Raw genomic sequence first — 10,050 nt, 5'->3', positions numbered from 1 at the left:
GAACCCGCTCAGTGGTTACTCTCCTGACTGGATCCAAGCAGAGATTTATCAGGAAGGGGGCCCCTACGGTAGCTTTTATCCCCTTCACTTGCAGTGGCAAGTGGATCCACCGAGATCTGACTGCAGGATGAACCCAAAGAGCGGACAAGAAGCTGTCCCTGCAGTCAGCCGTGCCCACCTCCATGGTGAAAGGCCCTGCAGGCACACCTCTGTGTCCATGCACCTTCAAACATTCACCTAGCATACGAAGAGGCCACAGGAGCGGGTGCCTGACTTGTGTTTTGGTGAGGTTAGGAGGGGAAGAGCTCGTCCAAAGTCAGGAAGCGTAGGACAGAGCACAGAAGGCACTTATTTCTTTGCACCCATGAAGGGGTTTCGCCAGAGAAATGCCCAAAGTCTGACTGCAAGGCCAATGTGAGGGTAAGCACAGCTCTGAATCCCTATGCTGGGAGGAAAGTAGCTCCTTGTCTGAGAAATGCAGGAAGGGCAGAGGAAAGAGTAAAATCACAGGATTACGGGGTTTTTTGGTCTCACATTATACTTGGTGCTACAGCTTCTGTCTAACAAATCACGTTGCTAAGGGATGCAGCAGAAAGACACGAACCGGGGGTCTCCAGCTTCCCTTGCTGTTCCTCTAAGGCAGGTTAGTTGAGAACTAGGGCTGTCCATAGTAAAGAGTAACAAAGCACAGGTAACCTCTGTTACAGACCAGCAAAGCAAACAGTGCCCATGGTCCAGCCTGTCCTCTTCAAGGCAGGCTGGCTATGTCTCTCTCTGGAGGTGGACCAGAAGGTTTTGGGTTGCCTTCATTGGCTTTTCCTTCAAACATCATGACCCTGCAAAACACAACAGAAAATATTAATATAAAACCAAAAAGCTGGTGTATCTTTACGCATTACCGGGGGTGGGATTATGTTCTCTGCTGAAAAATAGCATCTGCCTCCTATGCAAAGGAGGAATCGACAATTAACAGAGGAGGGAAAGCCAACAGAGGGCAGTGCCGCCAGGCTGGTGGGAGCTTTGCTTTCCCATCAGCTTCCAGGAGTGGGTTCCTAAAGCCTCTGCTGGTTTCCCTCTCAAAGCCCAGAGGATTTGCACGTTTTAGACAGCCACTTCCAAAATCCCCTCGACACACACTGCATGCCAAGCACTCCTGATGCGTGAAAACAAACTCTCTCCCTGGCCCACCTTGTACGTAACTACACAGCAGAACATTCAAAAGCCAAAAGCAAGCAAGCAACAGGCAGGGAAGAGGGCAGAGACAGAGAGCAAGGCACTGGCTACAAGAATCCCAAGCATTTTGCAACCACTCGCACTGTCTTCCTCCCCGAGGACTGCAGCTACGCTGGGAATGCCAGCTGCCATGCTGGATCAAAGGACTGCACTGCTCCTGCCACGAGTCTTACATTTCTGCTCCTGCTTTAAAGAGTCCAACAGACAATGGGGTGTCTGTTTAGCCAGAGAAGGGACCCATCTGTGAAAGCTGGGAGGAAAGATGGAAGATACGAGACAGGCTCAGCCTGCTTTGGTGGAGAAAGGAAGGAAGAGAAGGGGTGTCAGAAGACTGTGTGTGCTTGGAAGAGGAGCATCCCAACATACACATACAGTGTGCCCAGTGGGGAGAGGCAAAGACTCACGGCCAGCCAGCATGTACTGGCTTAGAGGGACCACGTGAGAGGTGGGCACAAGGTCCTTCCTCCCAACCTGCCCTGAAAGCTGGCTATGTTTCTAAAGCTGCCTTCAGGAAGGGGTGAGGAGGAAGGAGAGGAGCAGCTCCTATTCATGGTGGTTACGGATACAAAAGCAGGGCCAGCCTCTGTGGCTGTGAAAGGAAAAGCCAGGCTTCAGTGGGATGGAGATGGAGCCAAGCAAGTATCTGGAAGCCATTTGTTACAGCAGGACTTTCAGAGCCCTGTTGAGAGGGCAGAGGGGGCCATGGGAGGCTAATGCTGGCAGCCTGGAGCGCAGAAAACCTCTCCCAGCACACGCCAGCTGTTTCAAGCATGTGTCCCGTCTCCATCTACTGCCCATCTCTCCACAATCAGGCAGGGAGAGAGCATCCTGTGGGAAACAGGAGCCAGCACTGCTGGCGTTGGCAGGACCATCACTCACCACTCAAGTCCTGCCACTATTCACAGGGGGAAGCCTGTGTCCCCAAAGCCAGCAGGAGCCACAGGGAAGGGACGGGAAGAAGTCCCGCAGTGCTGAGTGCCTGCACGCCCTCCGGAGAGGAGCAGAACGGCTCTGCATGAGCATGTGGGAGGAAGCCTGTGCTAACACACAGCAGGCAGCCATGCTGCAAGTGCTCGCCACTGCTCAGCCTCGACATGAGCTTGTACACCCTCACGTCTCTCTGCAAACTCCCCCTTCACAAGAATTCTTGTCTGCCCTCCAGGAACACCAAGCGAGCACAGCTCCACCTCCACCAGGCAGAACAGCTTCTGCTTCCCCCACTGCCCCCAAGGACACTCACAGTTTGAGCACAGCAGAGCGTTTCCCAAGCATCACGTTGACGAAGTCCTGGTACGAGATGGTCTCGCTCACCCCTCCAGTCACCTCCGAGATCATCTTCTTCAGTTCGAGGTGGGTCTTCGGAGCCCCCAGCTTCTCCATCATCCTTTTGACAGACATCAAATCTGCAAGAGCAAGGCAACTGATGCTGTTAAGAGGTGACTACACCAAACACAGACCAACCCTGAGGACATAGGAATGAGCTCCCACCTCACCTGCAGACTCCAGGGCTGACAGCATTAAGCTGCTGCTGAAAGCCAAGAGAAGCCTTCCAGTACAGTTTACTGCCCAGTACAGAGCATCACTTCCCATTTGTGCAGCGTAAGATGAAAACAGCTCAGAGAGGAGAACAACTCTCCAAGTGCTCCATACACACGAGGACACTGCTCTCCAGCTCAGAGCATGGTGCCAAGAATCACAATGATGGGGAGGAGGGAAGCAACACCGGAGTCAAAGCTGCAGACAAACAGGCTGTGGGGAGCAGGTGCCCATCGCCACAGGCCATTTCCTTCCATTGCACTGAGACCTGTGGCCCCTTCCCTCCCGGAAACAGCAGCTCAGCCCTGAGTCAGGCCCCCTCCGGCTCCACACAGGCTCTACTTCAGCTTGAGGACTGGAGGAGGAGGGGAACAAGGCAGCAGCCTCCTGGGAGGACACAGCATGTGAGCAATTGCACTTCAGCATCAGCTCCAGGCTGGATCTTTACGTAACTGGTGCTTTCTGGGCCCAAACCAGAGCTGCTCAGAGGAGGCAGACTCACGCCCAAGTCCCCTGCTTCCCTCCGCTCCCCTCCCAGCAAAGCAAAGAGCTGCTTGGTCTTATACACTTCTGCATCAAACCAGGCAAAGTGTCCAAGCCCTGCAGCTTCCTTCCCAGATCTGGAAATGCTGAGGGTAGAGAGGATGACCTCAGTGGAGAAAAAGGGAGAAGTTAAAAGCATTTAGATCATAAAGTGGAGGAGCTAAGTGGAAACTCGGGAGGAGGACTGAGAAGTGCTTAGATCTTGAAACAGGTAAGACTGAGGAAGCTGAGAGGCAAGGACTGGAGAGCCAAGGAAACGATTCCCTGCAATCAAGGCTGGACACAGGGAGAAGACCACTGGTTTTCCCTCTCAGCAACACGAGCACAGAAGGAAGCAGTAGATTTCACAGCAGACACCACCTCAGTGAGCAGTTGCAGTTCCAGCACCCCTCGGAGTCACTCACCAATCTCGCCTTGGTTGTTCAGGTCAAACTCCATGTACTTCTCTGGAAGAGACACAGAAGCAAGTTAGCAGGACACTACAGTGTGTGGCAGGGCTTCGGAGCACTGCCTGCTTAGAGCAATGAAATAAAAGATTTGGGGATAAGACTGATAGAAGTTCAGAGAGTGAGACCATCTCAGGACCTGGTTTTAGCACACGTCTCCAATTCCAGAGATCTAGAGTTAAGTGCTCTTTAATTGTGGCTGCTTTTCATTTATGCTGAAGGAAAACACTGGCATGAGAACAAGGAATCAGCTAGCCATGAACAGCACTAAAAAGTCTCCAGCCAGAAAAACAAAGCTCTGGAACAGCTTCCCAGAAGGAGTAGCAAGGAAAACAACACCCTGAGCACTCTCAAGATGAATCTTGGTCGGATTAGGAGGGAGATTAAGTGACACAGCTGCCTGCAATAGCAAGGGTCAGACTTTACAGTCCTCCCAACACTGTGCTGCACTCCTAGAGCAGCACTGCCAGGAGGGATGCTCAAGGACCACATCAGGAGGGCAAAGCCAAGAACACATCTAGAAGCAGTTATGCTGGAGCAGGTTGTTTGCCCTTCCAACCTTCTGTCAAACACTGCTAAATCAGGCAACGCCAGCATCCTCAGAGAAAGGCAGAGTCTGCTCAAGAAAGTCTGGTTTAGCTTTGCAGGACAAAAGCTGTAACAGACAGGGCACCAAAATCCTGATTTTTCAACTCTCATCTACCCTGTGCTGCTTCTGACCTTTGCAGTGGCACACCTGCACTTCCTGCCTCCCTCCTCTCCCTTGCTAGCTGTTCCCCATTTAGACTTTAAGCTCTTCAGGAAAGGATTTGTCTGTCTTACAGCTCCCAGCGCCGCAGGGGGCCCCCCATCATCTCACTTCTGCTAAATGAGAGGAGCAAGCTGCCTGCTGCCACCACCCATCCATGCTGAGCCGCAGAGATCTCCACTGCCCTGCAGTTAGCACTCACTCCCCGCAACAGCCTCCAAGGGCTCAAATTAAGCAAGACTCCCCAGCTGCTCCTTTCCCCCAAGGGAGAAGACTTTTTGCCTCTGCTCCAGGGGCACCAGCAAGCAGATGAGCGTTAACAGAGAAGTGGCAGGGTAATTTAAGGAGCTAAAGGCAAGAGTGGATATTTCACACATCAGAGCCTTCCTGCGACCTGTGTTTCTGAAGGGGAGTGCTGGGTTAACGGGACTGATGGGCAGCTACAGGCAGGAGGCAGAGGAATGGCTTGGCATGTCTTCACATGGGTCTTAGCTGGCAGATTACTGCTGTCATGAGCTGACCAGGACAGACCCTACAGGAATACTGCATACAAAACAAAACTGCTCATGCTTCAGGCAGGGATAAAGGTCTCCCTTCAATAACCAAGCAACCAATCCTAGATGAAACTGGGGCTGTCACACACATGCTTAGGGGCCAAAGCAATACTTGATGTGGAACTGGCTTTCCCCGCACTCTGCCCCACCAAAGTGACCTTGTGTATATGAACTGCCACCTCCCTGGGCAGGGGTCAGAAACCCCAGCGTGTGCTCGGGGACACAAACCCTGCTCTGCCATGTCTGTGCTCAGCACACGTTTTCTTTTCTTCTCAGCCAAAAGCAGAGAGAACAGAGGCAGCTTTAGATCATTGTGCTCCGAGCCTCGGCTCACATCTTCCCCTCCCACCCCAGATGTGGGGATTTAGTGAGATAAAACCATGAGTGATCCCTCCCCTCACAAATGCATTTACAGAAGCAGGGCATGGGGGGTCCCCCAGCCCGGCTGGGGAGGGCAGTGGGAAGGACAGAGGAGAAGAAACATTCCCTCCACCATCAGACAATGAGCCGATTGTTGTTAGAGCCGGAGGAGGCATTGGAGAGCAGGACAGGCCACGGAGGCAAGCCCACGAGGCAGCGGGGGGAGATGCCAAAGACTCTCGTTACAGGGAATTCTGCGCCTCTGACCTACAGTTGCAATGTTTGAAGAGCCCCAATTGTGATGGGAAAAAATAATGCAGGGCTGGAGCCAAAAGCCAAAGCCATACAAAAGGCAACAGAGAAAGAACAGGGAGCGCAGGAGGCTCCTCTGTGCCCAGCAGAGTAAGTGATCACAAAACCTCAGCCGGCTCCTTCCATGCTGGATTGCAAAGCCAGAATTCAAAGGGAAATAACAAACAATGCCTGACATGGCAGCAAGGTCAGGTTCTGTTTGTTAGAGCCAGGTTGAGGACAAACCTTGAGGGCAGTGTGACGCAGAAGGCGTGTTTTCTCAACCGCCTCCAGCGACTGCTTGGAAAGAAAGTGGATGCATCCGGAACAGCCCTGCCGAATCTTATCCTGTAACCACTTTGGGGAACAGCTCTAGAGGGACCCAGTCTTCAAAAGCTGAAGTTTTTGAGCTGTTTCTCTATCCCCCATCCTAGTAAGTGGCCAAAACCTAAGCCCCAGATCTGCTGACCCACTGGAGTTAGGCTCTGGCCAGGAGCAGACCCACATTACTGCTGTTTCCTTGGGTACCAGGGGGAGTCAGGAAGGTCTAAATCAGACTGAAGAAACTTTGGGGAGAGAAAGTCCCCAGCTCCTTCAGGAAGCAGCTGAGACCTTTCCTCTGTAGGAAGAAGTCCTCCTACTCACTGAGAAAAGATGGACTGCATCATCCATTATATCAGCTAGCTTGTGTAGGTAACCAGACAGAAACCATCCTCCTTTGCTGATCCCCAGGGTTTTGCCCACGCAGCAGGTTCTGCAGTATTAGCAGCCGCCAGGCATGATGTCTGCAGGGTGACATGTCCCTGCCCTGCAAGTCAGGGAAGCACAAAGGCTCCTGTGGGAAAAACACCTCTCCAGGGAATTTCACTGCATCCCACAAGCGAGGGGGAGGCATCCATCCCTGCTCAGTCACTTGGATTTGGCAGAGAACCTCAGGCTGGTAAGATCCAAGTGCTGAGGAAAGTAATCTGTTCAGAGCTAACAGGCTGAAAGGACAAAGAAACCCTCCAGTTCTCACCTTTGAATGCTGCCAACTTCTCCTCCAGATCTTCTTCATCACTGAACTTTGGGTCACAGAGAAATTCCTGAAACAGAATAATATCCCCAAGGTTAAAGCTGCAGAAGAAGATGTACAAATGGAGCATTACCCACAAGACCTATGCAATTCCCAGAGAGCCACATCTGAGCAACTGTGCCAGGAAGCTTGAAAATGGGTTGAATCCCTCCACACCTTGTCATTAACATTCCAGCGCAAGGGGGATGCCTCTGGTGTCTCAGATTTCCCACCAACAGCTTGAGGGAGGACTGCACCCCATGTGCCTTTGGAATAAATGCATGAAACCCTCCGATTTTGCTCACTCAAGGTTTCAGCTCCCCATTTCTCTGCTTAAGCACGCACAGCACAGGGATCAGGCCCCTATTCCCAGCAAGGACTCCTAGTCCTTGCAAAAAGCACTCTGATCTTTGATTTCAAAGTTCTTGGGTAAACTCTGAGGACTAGCAAATAGAACAGGCAGAGTCTGCAGAACACCATGCACCCAAGAGAGGACAGGGATCTTGGGGTAGGGAACAGGCTCTCACTCTCTGACTGTCTATCCATTTCCCCCCCTACCCTGGCCCAGGCTATAGAGGAAATCCTGGGTCACTTCTGGTTGCTTGTCCCCAGTCCCACCTCAAAACTCTCCTTGTACCAGAGAGAGCAGACCACAGCTTGCCCAGTCAGCTCCATCACCGTGTCCTGCCATCAACAGCCTGCTGTGAGCAGCTGTGTCTTGCTCCTGTCTCTATCCTCCCACACCACCCAGCTCCAGCACGGCTTAATGACCAAACGGTGCTCAGCAACACCACCACATTCTTCAGTGCAGAAATCATTAACATCTGCACAGCTTGTGCATGGCCTGTCCAGGATAAAACCCCTCCAGGGGTTAGAGTGGAGAGAGGGCTGAGGCCGTTCCCTACTCTGGGTATGTGTTCCTCACCACTGCTCTCCATGCTCACAAGGAAGGCAGGAATGGGTCGCCAAGAGACTAAGTTCTCCACCACTGGTAATACTGGGGCAGCATCACTTGTGAGTAATGAAACCACCACCCCAAAGCAGCCTCATGTGCAGGCTCCAGGGCATCAGGACTGCATAAAGTCCACGTAGCCATCAGTAACCCACATTCCCTCCAGAGCACATTCTCCTTTCTTCCAGGAGGAGCTATTCCCACATGCAATGCACTGGGCAGGATCCAGAAGCACTGCTGACCCAAGCTGATGCCTGGTTCCTGCTGCCACAGCCAGCCCCACACCTTTCACACTTGATCACTGCCTGCCACCCCAACCCTGCAGCACATCTCCAGCTCACACTTGCTTTCTCTTTCCTCACTGGGACAGCCTGGACTTGCCCAGGGAATACAAATGCCTTCACTGTCAGTTTACCAGTGCTTTGCTGAGTCTTTTATCTGCAGCTGAGCTAAGGTTTTGTAGGAAGCTCACTAGGACAGAAGTGACTACCATCCCCTCCTCCCATCTCACCAACCATGCCCACTAAACCAGTGTGACACAGACTTCCCTTTTCACCATGGACACCAACTCAAATAGAGAACTCTGGTGAAAAGCAAAGTTCCCAGTTCCTTCTTTCACTCTCCCGTGTCGACTCAATTTCATTTATCTCAGTTATTTTCTACCCAGGAGTATCATTTGCCAGCCCAACACAAAGGGCCCAATTCAGCTTCGAGACCTGGGCTCAGCCAGCAAAAGAAGTCACCGGAGAGCAGAGTAGTGTTACCCACTGCTATTGCCACTGAATAGGCTCTGTATTAGGAACTTGCCAAACATCACCGAGAACCAAAACAGGGTGAAAGCATCCCCTGGGTACCAGGTCACAGCTTCATTCCTGCCCTGCAGCAGCAGCAAACAGGTTCCACTTACCAGCAGGATGGGATGTGAGAGCAAAACCCTGCACTTCCATGGGAGCAAGAAAAGACTGAAGGGAATGCTACATCCATACACAGTGGGTGAGAGATTAACAGCCCCTGGCAGCACAGTACCAGAACAGGATGGGTGACACTAGCACACACATAGGACCCAGTCCCCTTGCTCTTCAACTGGAGGGAACTGGACAGCCCACCTGTGTCACAATTCTGCTCCAGAGCAAAGGAAACAACAGGGAGTGTATTTCAAAGGCAGTTCTCTCTCCACATTGTATGCAAGCCTGGCTGCGACTGTGATAAGGCAAATGCTCACAATAGCACACAGGAATTCAGTCCCCAGGGCCAGTGACTCAGACTCAGCCCAAGAGGCTGAAGTTCCTCCTAGAGCCTTTTGCTAAAGCTCCCATTCTAAGGGGCATGTTCTATTAATAAGAACTGCTTAATAAGCCTCAGCCTCTCCCCTGCTCCTGCCCTGAACAGCCCTTCTTGGGCACAGAGACTTCTCTAAGCCGATAAATTCAGCCACGCAAGTCCCAGCTACCTGCAAGACAACCTGAGCCAAGCCAGATCCTTCCTTGCTCCCCAAAAAGGCAGCTTCAGACATCAGGCCAAGCTCTCACTGGGCTGAGTGCTCAGTGGCAGCCTCCCTGCCTGCTGTGGCTGGGAAGGGGCCGAGGGATGCTTGTGCCTGCCCGGGTGGGAGAAGCAGGTACCTGCTCTCCATCAGGATGAAGTCTTTCCCCGCAGCCCGGTGCATTAGAAGGTAAAACTAGGTTGAAACTAATCTGTGCTGGATTAAACTTGCCACCTTGATGTATAAGGCTGACCAATGTGATTGCTGTTCCCCAGGAAGAGGGGAATGGCCAAGAGGGGATCTCAAAGGACTGTTTCAGGCTGGAAGAGAGAATTCAATACTAGGACTCAGCTGTCCTTCAGCAGCACATGTGCACTCAGGATGCTGCCTGCCAAAGGCCCTTATCCCAGCGAGAGCTCTAGGGTAGGAACCAGCCAGGAAAACAGGGCTGGGAGGGAGTTAAGTGTTAGGATGAGACAATGAGATTAAGCCCGATAGGAATTTGGCCTGATAGGTGTTATTAGGAGCACTTTACTGGTTTGCAGCACTGGGGCTCTTTAGGGATTGGAAAACCCCCCTCCCTGGCTCCAGCCACATATCAGCCCAGGTTTAAGTGCCAGCTCTGTGTCCAAGGGAGGTGTGAGCCGCTTTGCATCCCGCTCACAGCTAACTCCCCAGAGCACAGCAGCACGGGGTTTGCTGCCCAGAGCTGCTACAGCACAACGGCTTCTCAGGGTCTATGGGCAGCTGCTATCTGCAGCTTGATTTCTAGCTGCTCAAATCCCCTCTCTTAGCACTGAGCCAACATGCAGGGCAGCAAGGACACAAGCAAGCAGCTCCCACCTCCGTC

General features: G+C 52.4%; 1 protein-coding gene across 1 annotated transcript; it reads right to left on the bottom strand.

The window, feature by feature from the left end:
• Positions 1-519: 519 nt before the first annotated feature.
• Positions 520-6,827, bottom strand: AIF1L (allograft inflammatory factor 1-like; the record flags this gene model as incomplete). The annotated part of the gene is made up of 4 exons (XM_010022634.1): positions 520-836; positions 2,474-2,636; positions 3,717-3,758; positions 6,730-6,827. Coding segments are annotated over 4 exons (391 nt in total), but the record flags the coding sequence as incomplete, so codon positions are not given.
• Between the last annotated feature and the right edge of the window lie 3,223 nt (positions 6,828-10,050).

The sequence above is a fragment of the Nestor notabilis genome, unplaced genomic scaffold, assembly GCF_000696875.1.
Source record: "Nestor notabilis isolate BGI_N333 unplaced genomic scaffold, ASM69687v1 scaffold35890, whole genome shotgun sequence".
In the NCBI taxonomy this organism is placed as follows: Eukaryota; Metazoa; Chordata; class Aves; order Psittaciformes; family Psittacidae; genus Nestor; species Nestor notabilis.
This window is presented reverse-complemented; position numbering and strand designations above follow the sequence as displayed.